Source organism: Schistocerca americana, chromosome 1 (assembly GCF_021461395.2).
Source record: "Schistocerca americana isolate TAMUIC-IGC-003095 chromosome 1, iqSchAmer2.1, whole genome shotgun sequence".
Classification (NCBI taxonomy): Eukaryota; Metazoa; Arthropoda; class Insecta; order Orthoptera; family Acrididae; genus Schistocerca; species Schistocerca americana.
The window spans coordinates 1250042253-1250064142 of NC_060119.1; the positions used below are offsets into that span (position 1 = coordinate 1250042253).

Consider the following 21890-nt stretch of genomic DNA (forward strand, 5'->3'; position numbering starts at 1 on the left):
AATTTGACTACTAAAAAATTGGGACTTTGTACGGGCGTTGATGAGCGCACAGTTGAGCGCCCCATAAACCAAACATCAACATCATCACTACTACTGAAAAATGCTTTCTTTCCACAAACTAATTAATTTCTCGCAAATATAGTTTGCACTCATGCTCAACATAACAACACTTTCAAGTCCTACCATGAACTACTGTTCTTACAAAATGCACGTTTTCTTCTTCCACACATCACCTGCCATTCGTTACTGCTAATAAACACTCCTTCTTACAAAATACAAGCGTTCTTTCTGCCGATAATTAGATCCGTCCGCTTTAACACTGCTGAGTATCGCCATTAGCCTTCTCTACTCACAATTTTTGTTACACAGATAAAATATTCCCTACTCTGCTGAAACTTCGAGAAATACACGGGAGAAATACATATGTACGCTTCTTCTTCTTCTTTCGAATAACCCATTTGGAGGGTACGATGAATCAACTTTGGCTACTCTTCATTGTATTAGATTTCCTTAGTTTCCAAATTTCCATCATCCTTTTAGAGTGTTGTACCCTTTCTTCTTGAGTCTACTTTCCTCTAGTTGTTTTCTTTCTCTCCTGAAATTCTGCCTTTTGAACTGCCACATCTCACTTTAGCTTGTAATTTTAAGGGTAATTCGTTCCAGAGCGTGAATTCCAATCTCTGCGTCAGAATTACTCTTGAGAGAAAGCCCAGAGCATATTTCTTATCGCTGCAGATCGAGAGGTTAAGATCGATTTAGTACCGACAGCTACATGCCTGTAACACAACAGTAGATGGTTAATTTTTACTGGTTTGGATTCACAACAATATAAAATTTTGTAAAAGACAGAAATTTCGCCATATAATGTAGAAATTATTTATCTTTGAAATACATTATTGTGGTTTCTCATTTACTCATCGTGAAGTGAACCGCTAAGTAAAGTATATGCTTAAGCACATGTCAAAAATTTCAAAATATCAGCAATACATGCAGGGTGTTCGGAAATTACAGTTACAAGCTTCTAGGACTTGTAGGCGGGAGTGAGTACATAGTATTTTGAACAGAAACTCGTCTCCGGGAACGTACCACTTCCGTGCTACAGGCGTTTGAAAACATGTTTGCTTGGTGGCTATGTAACAGGGTAATCATAGTGGGGGATGCTTACATCGGATCGTCTGATGTCTTTTGAAGTCAATCGTGCCTCTCTGACCTGGTACGAGCCTGATTCACGTGTCTGTCAGCGTTACAGCAACATGCTTGAGCACATGTTTGCAGAATTCACCGACATGAACGTTTTGATTGGTCACGGTATCGGAGGAGCTGCTTCGCGTTCTCCACAACGTCCGACTTCATTGCTTACCCTTTCCGCCACAATTACGCGACGGTCTCGAGAAAGGGTACCTTCTCCGTCAGCAGGCGTAACTCTTGTGCTCCAAGGAGACGCCGCATATCCGAATTGGAAGAGGCCCTACTGTATCACGTTGAAAAGAACCCGTCAACAAGTACAAGAGCAATTTCTCTGGCTATTAATGAGTGGAACTGTAAAACAAGTGATGCGCTGGGTCACACCTAACCAATTAATTGTAAAAGTGGCCGCTTTACCAACATGTTTTCAAATGGGTGTAGCACGGAAACGGTACGTTTCCGGACATGGGTTCCAATTCAAAATATTATCCACTCACTCCCATCTACAAATCCTATAAGTCTGTAACGGAAATGTACTAACACACTGTATACATCATTCTCACACGGTCCACACCCATTGGCTCAACGTATACCTGTATAGATTCTACATTGAAAGTTAGTGATTTTTGTTTCTTTAGTGTTGGGCGGGCTGGCAGCGGTAAAACCGCTCTTCAGCCAAAAATTATAAAAATTTTATTTAAAAATTGTTAAAACATATAAAAGGTGACAATAACAAATGATTTTGTAAAAAATACATAGGTGGACGACAGTGACAATTTTTCTGTAAAAACAAGTGACACTAAACAAAGATTTGTAAAATACACATAGACGAAAGTACTGATGGTTTTTAGAACTCGTTTGACATTTTATTTTACAGTTAAAATACAGTCTCTCTTGAACGTGAATGATGGCTAGGTGTCACGTGAGCAAGTTGTCATGATGAAGGTGTGATGAGGAGTAAGACTATGGGGCTGTGTGGAACGGCAGGGAGCGACTAGAAGCGAGCAAGGTGGATCAAGGGGAAAAGAGAAAGTTGGAGGATGGTCTGAGGTGGAGCGTTGTGATTAGGGTATATCTTGGGTCGGATTTCATAGTTCTGGAGTGGGAGTTGGTTCAAATTCCAGCAGGAGGGGATGGATAAGGCATGGAGGTGCATAGAATGTGGAATATGGATATAGTGGCGCAGCTGGGTACCTGGACTGGTGATTAGTGGATGGGAAATTGGATGCTGGGACTGGGTTTTGCGATTAATGTATGGAATCCAAAGGTGCTCTAGGAAGAGAAGAAGGTGTGGGGAAATGGATGAGTTGGTACAGGATGCGAGTTTGGGAAGGTAGGCGGATGTGGAAGGCGAGGCGTATTGTGTGTATTTCCACAATTTCAAGGGACTGACAGAAATTAGGTGAGGTGGGGATCCAGGCAACATTAGCGTAGGTTAGGATGATGTGGATGAGGGATTTATAGGTGATGATAGTGGTAGAAGGACGTAGGCCCCAAGTGCGGCTGGATAGTAGTTTTAGTCGATTTCGGGCTTTGTGTTGGATGGTAAGGAGATGTGGTTTGCATATTAGTTTTCTGTCGAGAGTTAGCCCTTACATACTTGTCTGTGTTAGTCAAATGGATGAGTTGGTTGTAGATGGAACAATGGAAATCTGGAAGATGGAAACGTCGAGTGGTATGACCCGAGATGGTGGCCTGGCTTTTCTGCCAGTTTAGTTGAAGTTTCCACGCATTGCATCAGTCAACTAGGAGATTCAAGGCCATTGGAGGGAGACATGAGAGAGTTGAAGGGTATGATGAGTGATTAGGTAGGCAGTGCCATCAGCATATTGCAGGAGTTACGTTGGGGGAGTAAGGTGGCGTGGTCTCCTGACCTCCATATTCCGACCTCACCACTGTATTGCGCATATCAAGATGTTTCATTCAAGCCCAAACTCGATAGGGTAGAGTCAATTTTACATATATCCATTTAATCGATATGCAATAATAAATAAATCGCAAGTGTACACCGAGATTAAAAAGTCGAGGCGGGCGTACACAAAAATTCAAGACACGATGGCCACAGGAGTGTTTGTTCAGCGGAGGCAACCAGCCCGCTGGAAAGTCCGTAGGAGGGTGAGTTAGCTCGCAGCTGCTCTGACCGGTCGACCGCCAACGGACCAAAGCAGTTTTTGCCAGAGAAAAGGGATAATGGCCTGCGTTTTCACCTTAAAAGCAAAACCTGCTGTGCTGTTTGAGGGAGCCCTCGCATACGCATTTTTTTGATGGACCTGGTGCGGTGTTTCAGAGTTCTCACAAGTGGTGCTATATATTTCTGGATTGGTCCGCTTAGCCATTCCCCCATTTGTAAGAGTAATGCTGATTGGTGGACTATTTCTGACGCGATGAGCCGGAGGAGGGAGGGAAAGACAGCAGATGATATACCCTTTTGATTTTTGCGTGGAGGGAAGTCGTGGGATTCTTGGAGCAAGGAAAGAGTACGTGGAGGAAGAATGGGACCGTCGTAATAGAGATTTGGGAGTGAGATACGGTTGTAAATGGCCTCCGAGATGGTGTGTTTGGATGTCGTCAGGGTTTTGAAAACTGGAATCACAACTTTCGATTAGCGAGAGCGACACTACACACAATATAAATGTGGCATCGGCTACAAACATCATTACTGTTTCTGGCATCTTTTATTATAAATAACACCAAACTACTGTGCATGTGACTGTGTGGTCCGTCGACAGTGTCAGTTGCTATCAAACGTGACCACTTCAAAATGGCAAAATGCCGATATTGGAATAGTGAATTATAAAAAATAGCCCTCGAGCGCTCCGTCGATGATCGATCAGTAAGTGACCGGGCCCTAGCAGCACTTGCAGCGTCCATAGAGCTTCACATCGGCCGCGATCAGCACAAGCCAGACCACAAAGTTGAGCCACGAGCTGACGATGGCGGTCACGAGCGCTCCGCCGGTGTCTACGGGATCCCCGCGGTAGCGGTCCCTCTGCTCCGACAGCGGGTAGTAGTCCTCCTGTCCGACCTTGGCGAGGAAGGGCCGCGTGTGGGGCTCCACGAAGTCCATGATGTCGAAGATGGCGCCGCAGCTGAGGCGGTCGTAGACGGCGGCGGCGGCGTCCCCCACAGCGCCCAGCTCGCGCACCGCCGTCTCTCGGTACTGCGAGCACGAGGCGTGGTAGCCGGCCGTGAGTGCGGCGGCAGCGGCCAGCAGCAGCAGGCAGCACAGGACTGACGTCACCAGCAGCACCAGCCACCACGAGAGCGCCATCTGGCCGCCTCCGGCCTGCGGGTCCTCCGCCGCCGACCTCGCCACTGCCACACTCCTGCCGCTCCTGTGGAAACGTCATCGCGCGTCAGCCTTCTTCGATACTAACAAAGCAGTTCAGCTGCTCTAAGCAGGCAAAAATGAATACAAACGTCTCAAAAGTGATAACGACAGGAAGTGCAAAATGGCTAAGCAGGGATGGCTAGAGGACAAATGCAAGGATGTAGAGGCTTATCTCACTATGGGTAACATAGATACTGCCTACAGGAAAATTAAAGTGACCTTTGGAGAAAAGAAAACCACTTGTATGAATATTAAGAGCTCAGATAGAAACCCAGTTACAAGCAAAGAAGGGAAAGCAGAAAGGTGGAAGGAGTATATAGAGGGTCTATATAGAGGGCAATATTATGGATATGGAAGAGGAGGTAGATGAATATGAAGTGGGAGATATGATACTGCGTGAAGAATTTGACCTGAGTCGAAACAAGGCACCGGGAGTAGACAACATTCCATTACAACTACTGACAGCCTTGGAAGAGCCAGTCCTGACAAAACTCAATCATCTGGTGAGCAAGATGTATGAGACAGGCGAAATACCCTCAGACTTCAAGAAGAATACAATAATTCCAATACCAAAGAAAGCAGGTGTTGACAGATGTGAAAATTACCGAACTATCAGTTTAATAAGTCACGGCTGCAGAATACTAACGCGAATTCATCACAGGCGAATGGAAAAACTAGTAGAAGCCGACCTAGGGGAAGATCAGTTTGGATTCCGTAGAAATAGTGGAACACGTGAGGCAATACTGACCCAACGACGTATCTTAGAAGCTAGATTAAGGAAAGGCAAACCTACGTTTCTAGCATTTGTAGACTTAAAGAAAGCTTTTGACAATGTTGACTGGAATACTCTCTTTCAAATTCTGAAGGTGGCAGGGGTCAAACACAGGGAGCGAAAGGCTATTTACAGTTTGTATTGAAACCAAATGGCAGTTATAAGAGTTGAGGGACATGAAAGGGAAGCAGCGGTTGGGAAGGGAGTGAGACAGGGTTGTAGCCTCTCCTCGATGTTATTCAATCTGTATATTGAGCAAGCAGTGAAGGAAACAAAAGAAAAATTCGGAGTAGGAATTAAAATCCATGGAGAAGAAATAAAAACTTTGAGGTTCGCCGATGACATTGTCATTTTGTCAGAGACAACAAAGGACTTGGAAGAGCAGTTGAATGGAATGGATAGTGTCTTGAAAGGACGATATAAGATGAACATCAACAAAAGCAAAACGAGGATAATGGAATGTAGTCGAATTAAGTCGGGTGATGCTGAGGGTATTAGATTAGGAAATGAGACGCTTAAAGTAGTAAAGGAGTTTTGCTATTTGGGGGGCAAAATAACTGATGATGGTCGAAGTAGAGAGGATGTAAAATGTAGACTGGCAATGGCAAGGAAAGCATTTCTGAAGAAGAGAAATTTGTTAACATCGAGTATAGATTTAAGTGTCAGGAAGTCGTTTCTGAAAGTATTTGTATGGAGTGTAGCAATGTATGGAAGTGAAACATGGACGATAAATAGTTTCGACAAGAAGAGAATAGAAGCTTTCGAAATGTCGTGCTACAGAAGAATGCTGAAGATTAGATGAGTAGATCACATAACTAATGAGTGTTGAAGAAGATTGGGGAGAAGAGGAGTTTGTGGCACAACTTGACTAGATGTAGGGATCGGTTGGTAGGACATGTTCTGAGGCATCAAGGGATCACCAATTTAGTATTGCAGGGCAGCGTGGAGCGTAGAAATCGTAGAGGAAGACCAAGAGATGAATACACCAAGCAGATTCAGAAGGATGTAGGTTGCAGTAGGCACTGGGAGATGAAGAAGCTTGCACAGGATAGAGTAGCATGGAGAGCTGCATCAAACCTGTCTCAGGACTGAAAACCACAACAACAACAACGTAATACCATCAATCCACTTCTGTGGCCCAGGCACTAGAGCCCGTTTCACACGTTTCTGGTAAAAATCGACTACTTGCTGTGGCTTCGTGTCACGAGCTTGCCTGTTAATCAGCCGCCTACCACACCGTGAGTGGGACGGTGACGTCAATGATAAACTGATCGTGCTTAGTTTACACTGTAGATTCACTCATGCTCATAAATTAAGGATAATGCTGATACATGGATTATGGCAACGTTTCCAGCAGACAGGAAACGTGTCCAGGCGCTACAGTACGGGACGTCCACAGTGTACATCACCACAAGAAGACCGATATCTCACCATCAGTGCCCGCAGACGGCCACGGAGTACAGCACGTAGCCTTACTCGGGACCTTATTGCAGCCACTGGAACCGTTGTCTCCAGGCACACAGTCTACAGACGACTGAACAGACATGGTTTATTCGCCCGGAGACCTGCAAGGTGCATTCCACTGACCCCTGGTCACAGGAGAGCCCGTAAAGCCTGGTGTCAAGAACGCAGCACATGGTCCAAGGATATGTTCATGGACGAATCCAGGTATAGTCTCAACAGTGATTCTCGCTGGATTTTCATCTCACGTGAACCAGGAACCAGATTCCAACCCCTTAATGTCCTTGAAAGGGACCTGTATGGAGGTCGTCGTTTGATGGTGTGGGGTGGGATTATGATTGGTGCACGTACACGACTGCATGTCTTTGACAGAGGAACTGTAACAGGTCAGTTGTATCGGGACGTCATTTTGCACCAGTATGTCCGCCTTTTGAGGGGTGCAGTGGGTCCCACCTTCCTCCTGATGGATGATAACGCACGGCCCCACCGAGCTGCCATCGTGGGGGAGTGCCTTGAAATAGAAGATAACAGGCGAATGGAGTGACCTGCCTGCTCCCCTGACTTAAACCCCATCAAGCACGTCTGGAGTGCTCTCAGTCAACATATCGCTGCACGTCTTCAAACCCCTAGGACACTTCAGGAGCTCCGACAGGCACTGGTGCAACAGTGGGAGGCTATACCCCAGCAGCTGCTCGACCACCTGATCCAGAGTATGTCAACCCGTTGTACGGCCTGTGTACGTGTGCATGGTGATCATATCGCATACTGATGTCGGGGTACATGCGCAGGAAACAGTGGCGTTTTGTAGATGTGTTTCAGAACGGTTTTCTCAACTTATCACCAATACCGTGGACTTACAGATCCGTGTCGTGTGTGTTCCCTATGTGCCTATGCTATTAGCGCCAGTTTTGTGTATTGCCACGTTGTGTGGCACCACATTCTGCAATTATCCTTAATTTATGAGCATTAGTGTACACACAGACTGTACGCACAACAAACAGCGTGCCATTAAGGAGACTGCGAATGTGTGGAAGTCTTTCCTGCGGGCTTCTTGCAGGGAATCAGTCCTCCTTTGTCGGCCCTGCATTGGCCATACGTGGCTAAAGCATGGTTACCTCCTCCATCGCGAGGACCCACCTCAATGTCGCTGTGGCTTACGAATGACGATCGTCCAGCTCTTGCTGGTCTGCCCACTTTTAGCCGCTCTCTGGCGGACTTTTAACTTTTACAGCACCCTACCTTCGGTGTTGGGTACAATGCCTCTACAGCAGCTTTAGTTTTACGTTTTATTCGTGAGGCTAGGTTTTATCATTTGATCTAAGTTTTAGCGCTTGTCCTTTTCCGGCTGTGTCCTCCACCCGAGGGCTTTCAGGGTGGACGTTTTAATGTGTTGCAGAGTGGCTGGCTTCTCCTTTTTTATTCTCATGGTCAGACAGCCATGGTAGTCTGTTTTCTTGTTTTTAATGCCTTCTCCCTGTTTCTTGAGTCTCTCTGTGGTTTTCTTGCCGGACGGGGTGGCCGAGCGGTTCTAGGCGCTTCAGTCTGGAACCGCGCGACCGCTACGGTCGCAGATTCGAAAATCCTGCCTCGAGCATGGATGTGTGTGATGTTCTTAGGTTAGTTAGGTTTAAGTAGTTTCTAAGTCTAGAGGACTGATGACCTCAGATGTTACATCCCATAACGCATAGAGCCATTTGAACCATTTGATAGTGAAAATTACCAAAAACCGGGCGAGACAGCATTAATTCTGTTCCTCCATTTCTTGAGACGGGATGGAGCAGTATTCTACGCAGAATTTAAGCAAAGACTCCATCTCTATTTACAAGGTTATTTGCTAATTAAATTTCAGTTGCTTCCTTCATAACACTTTCCCAGTCCTGGAAGTACATGCCAGAATCTCCGAGTTATGTTCCACAAAATGACCGGTGCCAAGACAATGTTGTGCAACAGCCGATTTGCTAGGCTGTTGTAAGTGTGTGTGACACTAGTTGCCGGCCGGGGTGGCCGAGCGGTTCTAGGCACTACAGTCTGGAACCGCGCTACCACTATGGTCGCAGGTTCGAATCCTGCCTCGGGCATTGATTTGTGTGATGTCCTTAGGTTAGTTAGGTTTAAGTAGTTCTAAGTTCTAGGGGACTCTTAGAAGTTAAGTCCCATAGTGCTCAGAGCCATTTGACACTAGTTCTCAGTGCACCGCTCCTCCATTGTCCTGATTATCTACACATGACATGCCACAACAGCAAGGAACATGCCTTACACAAGTCAAGATCACCACTCAACTGTCGCACGGTTGGTCGATAGCACACCGCCTGTCTGATCTGTATTTCATTACATCCATTCCGGCGGAAGGTGACCTCAAGAGGACTTAACTGAGTTGGCAAACTCTCAAGAGTCTGAAATGACGTGAACCAGGATAGGGAGTACCCATTCACGCCGAGCGGGATCGTGAAACTCAAAAATGGTTCAAATGGCTCTGAGCACTATGGGACTTAATTTCTAAGGTCATCAGTCCCCTAGAACTTAGAACTACTTAAACCTAACTAACCTAAGGACATCACACACATCGACGCCCGAGGTAGGATTCGAACCTGCGAGCGTAGCGGTCGCGCGGTTCCAGACTGCAGCGCCTAGAACCGCTCGACCACTCCGGCCGGCGATCGTGAAACTGTCAGGCTGTAGATACAAGTGAGTGCGACTAGGGCTCCTGCAAACATTATGTCCCAGATTTCCATCAACCTTCCCCGTGACCAGCGCATCAACGAAGGCAAGGCACCCATCCCTTTCTACCTCCATTGTGAAAAGCATATTCGTGTTAATTGAATTCAGGTATTCTAAAAAGTCGTTCAAATTATCGAATGTTTTCGACGACGTCACTTGCCTGCATTCCCGTAAGTTGTTTGAACGCCATCTTGTTGTTAAGGAGCCGCGGGGAAAGGCCGAGCGGTTAGAGGCGCCATGTCACGGATTGCGCGGCCGGTCTCACCCGAGGTTCGAGCCCTCCCGCGGGCATGTGGGAGTGTGTGTGCTGTTGTTAGCATAAGTTAGTTTAAGTAGTGTGTGAGTCTAGGGGCAGATGAACTCAGCAGTTTGGTCCCTTAGGAATTCAGACACATTTGAACATTTTTGTTGTTAAGGAATTTTCGTATTTGATTATTTTCGTATTATAGCTTGTGTGTTACGAAATTCCGCCGTTTCAAGGCAACGCCACATTGAAAATTTATCAGAAACGCGTTCTTGGTATAATTTGTTATAATTAAATGTCAAATAACGACATCTTGGCGGTTAAAGCTTTCATGACATTTAAAGTGAAAGACACGGTCGAAAGTTGTCAAAATGGAGTTAGGAAATGTAAACCAGCTGGCTCACCTCATACTAGTTTCAAATTTTTTTTTTATTCGCTTTGGCGTTTTTAAAAGATTTTGGGACTTTGTTATCAGTTGAACACAAGTACATTCCGCAGTATTCGGTCTTATGTGCCTATAAGAGTGCTCTCCCCCCCCCCCTCCACTCTCTCTCTCTCTCTCTCTCTCTCTCTCTCTCTCTCTCTCTCTCTCTGTCTGTCTCTCAGGAGTGAACTATCATCGTCAATAATTTACAACTTAAGCATGAAACACGAAACGCGGATAAATATTCAGAACACACTGATCATCTGATAAAATGAATTGTCAATGGCTCTGAGCACTATGGGACTTAACATCTATGGTCATCAGTCCAATGAATTGCCACAAAGAATAAAATGCATAGCAAGGAGTGTCACATTTGAAAGATAATTAAAAGATAGCTTATACTCGGGCGTCTATAAAAAATACAAGCAAGTTAATTTTGGAGACTTCTTTCCCAAACAAAAAGTCTTCATTAAAGTATATATGCAGACCAAATGTAACCTATTGTCGGTGCAGGAATCTTTCTGTTGCTGTCTTTTCACATTGTTTTTTAATTACTCTCAAGTGTAACCTGAGAAATTTGTTTTTCTCACAGTGAGCTGTAATTTTTCGCAAAAATTAGAACATACTTCACACAACCAGCGCACTTATTTACTACTAGCCGAGCACTCGGCGTAGTTCGGGTATATATTTATTTTAGTTATATTTGTCAGTCTCGCCCTTCCCCCTCTGTCCACCTCCTCCAACTCCATTCTCAATCCATCTCCTCCTGCCCCTCTCTCTGTCTATCTCCTCCTCTTTCGTTTCTACGTCCATCCCCTCCGATTCTCTTTCTCTCCCCAATTCCTCCTCCCCCTCTCTCTGTGCAGCATAATTATGTAATTTTTTAGGTACATTCAGCGGCATATTTGGATACTTTGTGCTAAATGTGTTGCAAATAGTCAGTATCACATTCAATAGTCGCGCACGATGCGGTAGGTTTTGACGCATCCTAGTGTTTATGATGTCAATCGCCTGAATTATGTAGACAGTGATATAATTTTGCACATATATTCAGTACTGTATGTAGACACTGTCTAAATTCTATCGTGAATACAATTTGCAGTAAAGAAGTAATACAGGAAAACGTTATACCTGGTGGGTATCTGTGAGCTGTGAGGACCGGGCGTAAGTCGTGCTTCGGTAGCTCAGATGGTAGAGCACTTGCCCGCGAAAGGAAAAGGTCCCGAGTTCGAGTCTCGGTCGGGCACACAGTTTTAATCTGCCAGGAAGTTTCAGCAATAGAATCGTTTTCTTTCAGCAGTGCGGAGAGGGTTGACAGCGACAAAAAGTTTCGTAAAGCTTAGAAATTATGCGTAAAGTTTGTCGCAAGTCACTAAGTGCCTCTCGGTCTCAAATCCTGGATGAATCAAATCTGGGTATTCACGTGTAGTGGCCTACATTTCTTTTTTACCCCTACCCTTTCCCTTTTGAAAGGTAGGTGGTTCAAAATGGCTCTGAGCACTATGGGACTCAACTGCTGTGGTCATAAGTCCCCTAGAACTTAGAACTACTTAAACCCAACCAACCTAAGGACATCACACACACCCATGCCCGAGGCAGGATTCGAACCTGCGACCGTAGCGGTCGTGCGGTTCCAGACTGTAGCGCCTTTAACCGCTCGGCCACTCCGGCCGGCAGGTAGGTGGTTCTTACCCCCCACAGCTGTTGTTTTCGGACAGTACGTTTGGTTGAAATCAGTCCTGTGGTTTCAGAGGAGATGTAAAAAAAAAAACATACATACATACACTCATAAGCCAAAACATTATGACCAATGCCCACCGCGACGCTGGAAGGCGCCTCGTGACGTTACGGGCACGTGTCGCAGTAACAAAAGTACGTAAGCGGAGCAGACGTGGAAGGTGGGATCATCCTAGCGAAGAAACGGGCTGCAAATGGCGATATCCGTTGAGATAAACGACTTTGACAAAGGGCAGGTCTTTATTACGCAGAGCCTGTGAATGAGTAGTTCGGAAACGGTAAAGCTGGTCGAATGTTCTCCTGCTACTGTCGTGAACAATTACGGAATGAGGTAGAAGGACAGTGAAAGTACCACTAGGCGCTATATGGTTGAAAGTCCACGACTCATCACATGTTGTGGGGTTCGGAGGCTTGTCTCTGTAAAGTAGGATAGATGCTGATCTGCAGCATCTCTGCCGAAAGAGTACAACGCTGGTGCACGCACAAGTGTTTCGGAGCACACCGTTCATCGTACATTGTTGAACATGGAGCTCCACAGCAGACGATCCCTACGTGTTTTCACTTGTTGGCCCAACGACATTGTCAAATATGATTACAGTGAACACGAGGCCATGGTGATTCGATCGTCGATGAATGGAAACGTGTCGGCTGTTCGGGTGAATCACATTTTTGCTACGCTAGGCGGACGGACGTCTCCACGAACGTCGTCGTGTGCGTCAACGGCGGCTCGAAACGTGCAGCGCTCCACGGGAGCAGTATTACGCTATGAGAGACATTCTCCTGCGCTTGCGTGGGATCTTTGGTAGTAATCGAAGGCACGCTACAGCTGGGAACCACCTGCATCCCTTCATGCTTGATGTCTTTCCCGACGGCGATGTCATCTCTCAGCAGTATAGATGTCCATGTCTCGCAGCCGGAACAGTGCTATGGTTTTTTTCAACATTTGTGGTCCTGTCCTCCTCAGTTGCGCGTAATACTACGGTATATTGATAATTTTCACTTATGGACCGTCTGACAACAACTGAATAAAACACAATTTTAGTGCCATACGCGTTTCGCCTTTATTTTCTGCAAGGCATCATCAGTCGCCTGGAATATGTACATATGTTAGCTATTTTATTTCCACACACACACACACACACACACACACACACACACACACACACGCACATACACATACACAAACGCACACACAAATGCATACACGAACAGACCACAGATACTTCAATAGTTACACTCATAAGTTTGGCAGTAATATTCGATCTTTGGCAAAAACATTTGACAGTCGGCAACAGAAACCAAAACATTGCTTTAAAACAACCGTTCAGTGCATAGTGTTGTGGAATGGGGGGAAAAACCGCAAATTGGCGTTCATAAGAGGAAGAACAGGAGCGTAATATGTAGGAAATTGTCCACGCAACCTGTAAGTACAGTTCAAAACATTACTACTTAATAGGAAATACCAGCCACCAGAACTGTTTATAACCTATAGGCACAGTGACAAAAATGTAAATAAAATAGCTAACATATGTACATATTGCAGGCCACTGATGATGCCTTGCAGAAAATAAAGGCGAAACGCGTATGGCACTAAAATTGTGTTTTATTCAGTTGCTGTCAGACGGTCCATAAGTGAAAATTATCAATATACCGTAGTGCTATGGTTGTTTGAGGAGCATTATAGTGGACTGACGTTGATGTCTCGGCGGCCAAATTCGCCTGTAGAAGGCATCTGGGTCGCTATACTTGATGATATGTATGAATATCTTCTTTTCGTGATCCGATTTTAATGAACTAAAGCCTGTATGGTGTCCAAACCTATGCTGAAAGTTACCTGCGAAAACCCCATGAAAGTTCCTCTATTAGTTTTGAAGATTTGTGTGTTCAACGACAGACAGCAATGACGGTCTTATAGCTTTGTCATTAGTACAGATTGGAGGTTTCTATAGTTTATTTTTCGTAGTACCTATGTAAATAACGAGAATTAAATTGACAGATTCTCACTCTAAAAGAAAGAAAAGAAAGTAATAGTTTCGAAAATTGTAATGACTGTACCAACTATAGGTATAATGAGCTGTTGCTTTAATTCGTCTGCTAGAATGGCTGCGCACCCCTTCTAATGATAGACTAACTCCTGAAACTAATTTTCAGAGTTTCTAAAGGTAAACTTAAGTTGCACAGACACCTTATTGAACCATGTTGAATAAATGTTGTTGCGCAGCAGAATAGCAATTAAGTGAGGAATAAAATGTTGTTGAAACCGACGGGACAACACTAAGTGGAGCAAGGACGTCGAATACACAAAGTCTGCATAATCAGAGTCAGGACTTGGAAGAGCTGCAGTACAAACGAGCAGGGAGCTCTCTGCCTCAGACTATGGGAAAGAGAGCATCAGGAACACACGTAATTCAGCACCTTGGCAACAGTGCAGTGCAGAAAGAACGCTATGTAGTAACTACAAGTATGGACAACGCAAGAACGCCTTTCAGGCTGCAAACTTTGAATAAAAGAACGCTGTAAAGCTCTTAAACTGAACATTGGACCAGCCAAGAACGCTGACAGGCTCAGAAAACGGGAGCACATTTGGTCACCAGTAAAGGAGCATCATATCGCACTCCCCTCAACTCCCTTCCTTCCAATCACTCTCGATCTGGCCACTTCCTCTGCATCAATGATACCGATCAAAGGCCAGCTCTAATAGTTGCAGGTGGACCGAGTGAGTGCGACGAAGTTTTACCAACTGCCACCAGATTGGAGTTTGCTGCTACGAGTCTACAGATTTTCGGCTGTGGAGGGAAGTACATCTTTGTGAGCTGCATTACTGTCCAGTCGCGAAAGACGGAATATTTCTCAATATTACATACGACACCTATGTGGTACTTAAATTAAATGAGATATTGTTATACAGTAAATTTTATATGAAATTTAGGTATCTTGTCCACATTTCATTCTCAAGATTGTGGCAACTAAAATCGACCATACGGAAAGTATACGCTATGGACTTCTACCTCTGCAAACTCTTCAAAATTTCGTGCAGTGTTTTACTATATTTAATGCTGCATAATAACTGCGTTGAACATCGAAACAAAATTAAGTCGTTTATGGGGGGAAGGCATCAGTCAAGAAGACGTGTAAAAATCAAATTTTTGGGCCAAATAGTTTTTGTGAAATCGAATGATAAGTGTGTCAAAGTGGTGGGAACACCATGTGTCTGCACAGGCGAGCAGTGCAGTGATAAAATTGCGCACAGCGCGGAATGCGGGGAGCACGTGTCTGCAGCAGCGAAAGGGTTAATGAAGAGACAAAGCACTAGAAATTTCAAAAAATTGCATTCAAACGAATATAATTCATGAAGTAAGGCACTTCGACATTGTTTTTAAATAATTAAAAGTTTAAGTTCCGCACAAGGTTTGAACTCATAACCTTTCACATTTTTAAATAATTAAAAGTTTAAGTTCCGCACAAGGTTTGAACTCATAACCTTTCACATTACGCTAACGCAGATCGTCTGCCTACAGAGCACAGTAAGGAGTCTAACACGTTACGCAAAATACTGACAAACACTTTTGGTGTGACTATGAATTACTCACGCTTCGTCGAAGTACAATAGGAAATAAACAGTTACCGCTCTTCTTTAGTGCGAAAAAGCGGTTCGTGAGATTGATACAAACACCTTTCCTTCCTATCGCCTGAATTAGGAGTCTTATTGCTTGTTTGGTTTAATTAATTAATAGAATATGAAGCAATTGGTATAAAGAACGCTTTTTCCAAACTTTCTATAAAAGAAAGTCTGCTATCAAGACGTTGCTTTTGTTCTATAACTTTATTTATGACTGAACGTTTCTAATACTGAAGACACTCGTCCATGCTATGCACTGCAGTCGAGATCTGGCAACGTCGTTCTCTGTTCATTGGCTGACTGTGTTTTGTGACGTCAGATGCGCAGAACGAACCTAAACTCGGCCGCCAACATAAATGACGCGCACTTTAACTGAAGATGACGGCCAGAGCGACTTCCGTGAATGGAGAACCGGTTTGCCCGTCTGCGAGCTGCTCAGCTTGGGAGCAGGCCGTCTGTGCCAGCTTTCCTGAGCAGTGAGACTTCTGCCTTACTGGCTGCACGCTGGGACTGCGTCTAACGCCGTCCGCCGGGTCGGTGTTGGGTCTTCCGCCTACACGCCACCACAACAGACAACACGAGCATGCAGAGTCGCTGGGCCGAACCTGAGCGCAGCTACACTCAGCTGGAGCTCCGAGGCTCCGACAGACGTGCACAGATGCAACAGGCTGCAGCACTGACCCCAGACAACGCGAGGGGCCGCTCCAGCTGACGGCTCGCCGAACACTGGTGCCCTACCTAGCCCGCGCCTCTGTCCAACACGGGCACAGCACGACCGCTGCAAGGCCGCGCTCAGAAGAAGGCAGGGAGATTGTAAAACTCTCCAAAAGAAATGCTTGTTGATTGAACGATATCTTCTTAACGTCTTGGCGCACCACGGGGTCGCACCACCACTCGCCTTTCCTACACTCACTATAAGGAAAGAAGGTGTAACGGAACCTTTTTATCAATACACGAGATATACAATACCTTCCAGATTCCGGCAACATTTGAACTTCTGTTCATTTTTAAACTGTATAAAGTACACTGAAGCGCCAAAGAAACTGGTATAGGCATGTGTATTCAAATACAGAGAGATGTAAACGGGCAGAATAAGGCGCTGCGGCCAGCAACGTCTACAGGCTGGTCCATTGACAGTGACCGGGCCAAATATCTCACGAAATAAGCGTCAAACGAAAAAACTACAAAGAACGAAACTTGTCTAGCTCGAAGGGGGAAACCAGATGGCGCTATGGTTGGCCCGATAGTTGGCGCTGCCATAGGTCAAACGGATATCAACTGAGTTTCTTTTTAAATAGGAACCCCATTTTTATTACATATTCATGTAGTACGTAAAGAAATATGAATGTTTTAGTTGGCCCACTTTTTTCGCTTTATGATAGATGGCGCTGTAATAGTCACAAACGTATAAGTAGGTGGTATCACGTAACATTCCGCCAGTGCGGACGGTATTTGCTTCGTTATACAGTACCCGTGTTAAAATGAACCTTTTACCAATTGCGGAAAAGTTCGATATCGTGTTGATGTATGGCTATGGTGATCAAAATGCCCAACGGGCGTGTGCTATGTATGCTGCTCGGTATCCTGGACGACATCATCCAAGTGTCCGGACCGTTCGCGGGATAGTTATGTTATTTAAGGAAACAGGAAGTGTTCAGCCACATGTGAAACGTCAACCACGACCTGCAACAAATGATGATGCCGAAGTAGGTGTTTTAGCTGCTGTCACGGCTAATCTGCACAACAGTAGCAGACAAATTGCGCGAGAATCGGGAATCTCAAGAACGTCGGTGTTGAGAATGCTACATCAACATCAATTGCACCCGTACAATATTTCTGTGCACCATGAATTGCATGGCGACGACTTTGAAAGTCGTGTACAGCTATGCCACTGGGCACAAGAGAAATTACGGGACAATGACAGATTTTTTGCACACGCTCTATTTAGCGACGAAGCATCATTCACCAGTAGCGGTAACGTAAACCGGCATAAATGGACTATTGGGCAACGGAAAAATCCACGATGGCTGCGACAAGTGGAACATCAGCGACCTTGGCGGGTTAATGAATGGTGCGGCATTATGGGAGGAAGGATAATTGGCCCCCATTTTATCGATGGCAATCTAAATGGTGCAATGTATGCTGATTTCCTACGTAATGTTCTACCGATGTTACTACAAGATGTTTCACTGCATGACAGAATGGCGATGTACTTCCAACCTGATGGATGTCCGACACATAGCTCGCATGCTGTTGAAGCGGTATTGAATAGCATATTTCATGACAAGTGGATTGGTCGTCGAAGCACCATACCATGGCCCGCACCTTCACCAGATCTGACGTCCCCGGGTTTCTTTCTGTGGGGAAAGTTGAAGGATATTTGCTATCGTGATCCACCGACAACTCCTAACAATATGCGTCAGCGCATTGTCAATGCATCTGCGAACATTACGGAAGGCGAACTACTCGCTGTTGAGAGGAATGTCGTTACACGTATTGCCAAATGAACTGAGGTTGACGGACATCATTTTGAGCATTTATTGCATTAATGTGGTGTTTACAGGCAATCACCTTCTCAGAAATGATAATTTCACAAAGGTACGTGTATCACACTGGAACAACCGAAATAAAATGTTCAAACGTACCTACGTTCTGCATTTTCATTTAAAAAAAAACCTACCTATTACCAACTGTTCGTCTAAAATTGTGAGCCACATGTTTGTGACTATTACAGCGCCATCTACCACAAAGCGAAAAAAGTGGTCCAACTAAAACATTCAGATTTCTTTTCGTACTACACGAATATGTAATAAAAAATAGGGATTTCTACTTTAGAAAACGCAGTTGATATCTGTTTGACCTATGGCAGCGCAAATCTAGCGGGCCAACCATAGCGGCATCTGGTTTCCCCCTTCAAGCTAGACAGGTTTCGTTCTTTGTAGTTCTTTCGTTTGACGCTTATTTCATGAGATATTTGGCCCGGTCACGATCAATGGACCACCCTGTATAAGACAAGAAGTGTCTGGTACAGTTGTTACATTACTGCTGCCACGATGACAGGTTATCAAAATTTAAGTGGGCTTAAACGTGATGTTATAATCGGCGCACTTGCGATGGAACATAGCATCTCCGAGGTAGCGATCAAGTCGGGATTTTCCCGTACGACCATTTCACAAGTGTACCGTGAATATCGGGAACCTGGTAAAACATCAAATCTCCGACATCGTTGCGCCCAGAAAAAGATCCTGCAAGAACGAGACAAAAGACGACTGAAGAGAATCGTTCAACGTGACGGAAGTGCAACCCTTCCGTAAATTTCTGCAGATTTCAGTGCTCGGCCATGAACAAGTGTAAGCGTGCGAACCATTCAACGAAACATCATCGATATAGGCTTTCGGTGTCGAAGGCCCACCCGTGTACCCTTGATGACTGCACGATACGAAGCTTTACGCTTCGCCTGGGCCCGTCAACACCGACATTGGACTGTTGATGACTGGAAACACGTTGCCTGGTTGGACGAAACTCGTTTCAAATTGCATCACGCGGATGAACGTGTACGGGTATCGGGACACCCTCATGAATCCATGGACCCTGCATGTCAGCAGGGAACTGTTCGTACTGCTGGAGGCTCTGTAATGGTGTGGGGCGTGTGCAGTCGGAGTGATATGGGACCCATGATACGTCTAGATACGACTCTGACAGGTGACAAGTACGTAAGCATCCTGTCTGGTCACCTGCATCCATTAATGTCCATTGTGCATTCCGACGGACTTGGACAATTCCAGCAGGACAATGCGACACCGCACACGTCAAGAATTGCTACAGAGTGTCTCCAGAACACTCTTCTAAGTTTAAACACTTCCGCTGGCCACCAAACTTCCCAGGCATAAACTTTATTGAGCACATCTGGGATGCCTTTCAACGTGCTGTTTAGAAGAGATCTCCACACACTTGTACTCTTACGTATTTATGGACAGCCCTGTAAAATTCATGGTGTCAGTTCCCTCCCGCACTACTTCAGACATAGTCGAGTCCATGCCACGTCGTGTTGCGGCACTTCTACGGGCTCGTGGGGGCCCTACGCGATATTAGGCAGGTGTACCACTTTCTATGGCTCTTCAGTGTATTTCAGCAGATATTTATGAACGAATCAAGCTATGCTGTCAAAATTTTCCGTATTTTTATATTTCATTTATACATCGATATTTCCGATCACCCTAAAACAGTCGTCGTCAAACTGAGGACTGCGGCCCGCATGCTGCCCGAATCGACTATTCGTACGGCCTGCAGATCTCAACTGCATTTCCGTTTAGCAACTAACAGCCAAATACAAAACCACCGACAGACTTTAAGAGCTTCTTAAGAGTGTAATTTTCCTGCTCAGTAACAAAAAAAAATTCTTACAGAGACCGTAAAATTTTAATACGTGATTAGTTTTAATTGACGCTAGTGACTTCGGTAGTGAGCTAAGTAAAGTTGGTCGCTTACTTAATGGAGCAGATCACTGATGATTTAGAGGTTGTGGTAGGGGGAGTGTGTCCTAGTCTGTCTTCCGCTCCTGACAACTCACAGGTGTGCGAGACTCGTTCTGATCAGCTGCTACAGTATAAATTTTAAAATTATAAAGAATTTAGCAACCAATCGCTGGTTACTACAATCTTTATAGTTTTATATTCCACGGTCGCTGCACAGAAAGGGAAGCTTATGGAGCCCAACATTTAAAAGTATAAATTTTGACGCGGAAGTAAAGTAGTTCCGTGAATCTGCGTTATAGAGACGGTTATCTTCAAATGCTGTACTTATTTGTAGCAAGGGACATAAAATTAATCAACGCTGTTGTAATACCAGGTCGATATAACTAAAATGCAGCCACTCACAATGTCCACTGTGGGCTGTAATTATCGTATGGCAGCGAAATTTGGTAGATATTCCAATACGTTATTGTGAAACTGATTTACGGTGGAACAAATAGTTCCGATTTTGTTCAGCAGGTGCAAATTTGGCCCTGTGAATCCAAGAAAGATGTGTAGAAATGTTTTCATATCTAATGGATGACGAAAGAAGGTGCGCAGAAAAGGTCAAACAAGTTTGAAAGGTATAATGTTGATTCTATTATCAACGACCACATAGACAATTTGTTCAGTATGAGCACCAGAGACGTCGACGAGATACTGTACAGCGCCAGATTTGCACCTGGTTGCGAAAATTTGAACCAAATTCTTTTCCAGCGTGAATCGATTTCGCGTTAACGTGTTAGCGTATCCATTAAGTTTCGCTGCCACACGATCATTACTTTCCATCTGGACCTCCGTGAGTAATTGCACTTTAATTACAACCACCACGTAGAACGCTATGAGTAGAAGAAAATGACATTCAAAGTATCTTATTAAGCATTTCCCATGTTGCGTAAGTACAATTGCTGTTATTAATCAGTTGGTTATCCGCTCACATAGAAAAAAACAACACTTCGCCAGGTAGTTACACTGCCACAACTTTAGGGTTGCAGCAATCTGAAACATAGAACAATCAATAGGAAGTTTTCCAAATGGTGCCGACATTTACCAATGCGCACTTGGGACTCGGCAGCCAACCTGTCGCGCCCTCAGTATAACTAGTCTATTCGGGGCACATAAGGTACTAATTTATGTAGGTTACTTACTAATTAATAATTTCGGCACATATACGGCCCGAGGTGACACACCACTATGTCACTATTGGCTCTAAAGTAACAAATATTGAGGATCACGGCTCTAAGAAGTACTCTGAAAATTAGCTTTTTTACGCTCGTCAGAAAAATTAGTGCAATACAAACCACAATATTCTCTGTTAATTTTAACACTCATTCCTACTATCAGTCATAATCTATGTTGCAGATCTAACTTTTTTATATTGCAAATCGACAGCAAAACCATTCCGTGAGTACTGGCCAGCGCTTAATTTCAGCCGGAACGGTGTTCCAATACCTTACAGAAATTCTTTTTAACTCTCTGGAACAAGTCGGTACCGAACATTTAAAATAGCAGACGTGTATTAAATTAGAACGTAACTATAATTAGCTGCTGCATCAGTACGAGTGAACGTGAAACCAGCGTTATGCGATGAGGAGGGGCATGGGGCGAGGTGTTGTTTGTTTGTGTGTGTGTGAGTGTGTGCGCGCGCGCGCGTGGTATACCCAAGACTCGAACTCGAGACCTTTGCCTTTCGAGGCCATCTGCTCTACCATCTGAGCTACCCAAGCCAGACTCACGACCCGTCCCCACAGCCTTCATTCCGCCAGTACCTCGTCTCCTACCTTCCAAACTTCACAGAAGTTCTCCAAGGTCTCCTGCAGGCAAAGGTCCCGAGTTCGAGTGTCGGTCTGGCACACAGTTTTAATCCGCCTGGAAGTTTCATATCAGC

The 21890-nt window shown here is 44.8% G+C and overlaps 1 protein-coding gene across 1 annotated transcript in view; it reads right to left on the reverse strand.

Annotated features, from left to right (window-relative positions):
- Positions 1 to 4033: 4033 nt before the first annotated feature.
- Positions 4034 to 21890, reverse strand: part of LOC124598598 — a 45645-nt gene continuing 27788 nt past the window's right edge. Inside the window, exon 3 of the mRNA XM_047136012.1 lies at positions 4034 to 4520. Within this exon, the coding sequence (XP_046991968.1) occupies positions 4034 to 4520 (487 nt within the window). The remainder of the gene's footprint in view (positions 4521 to 21890) is intronic.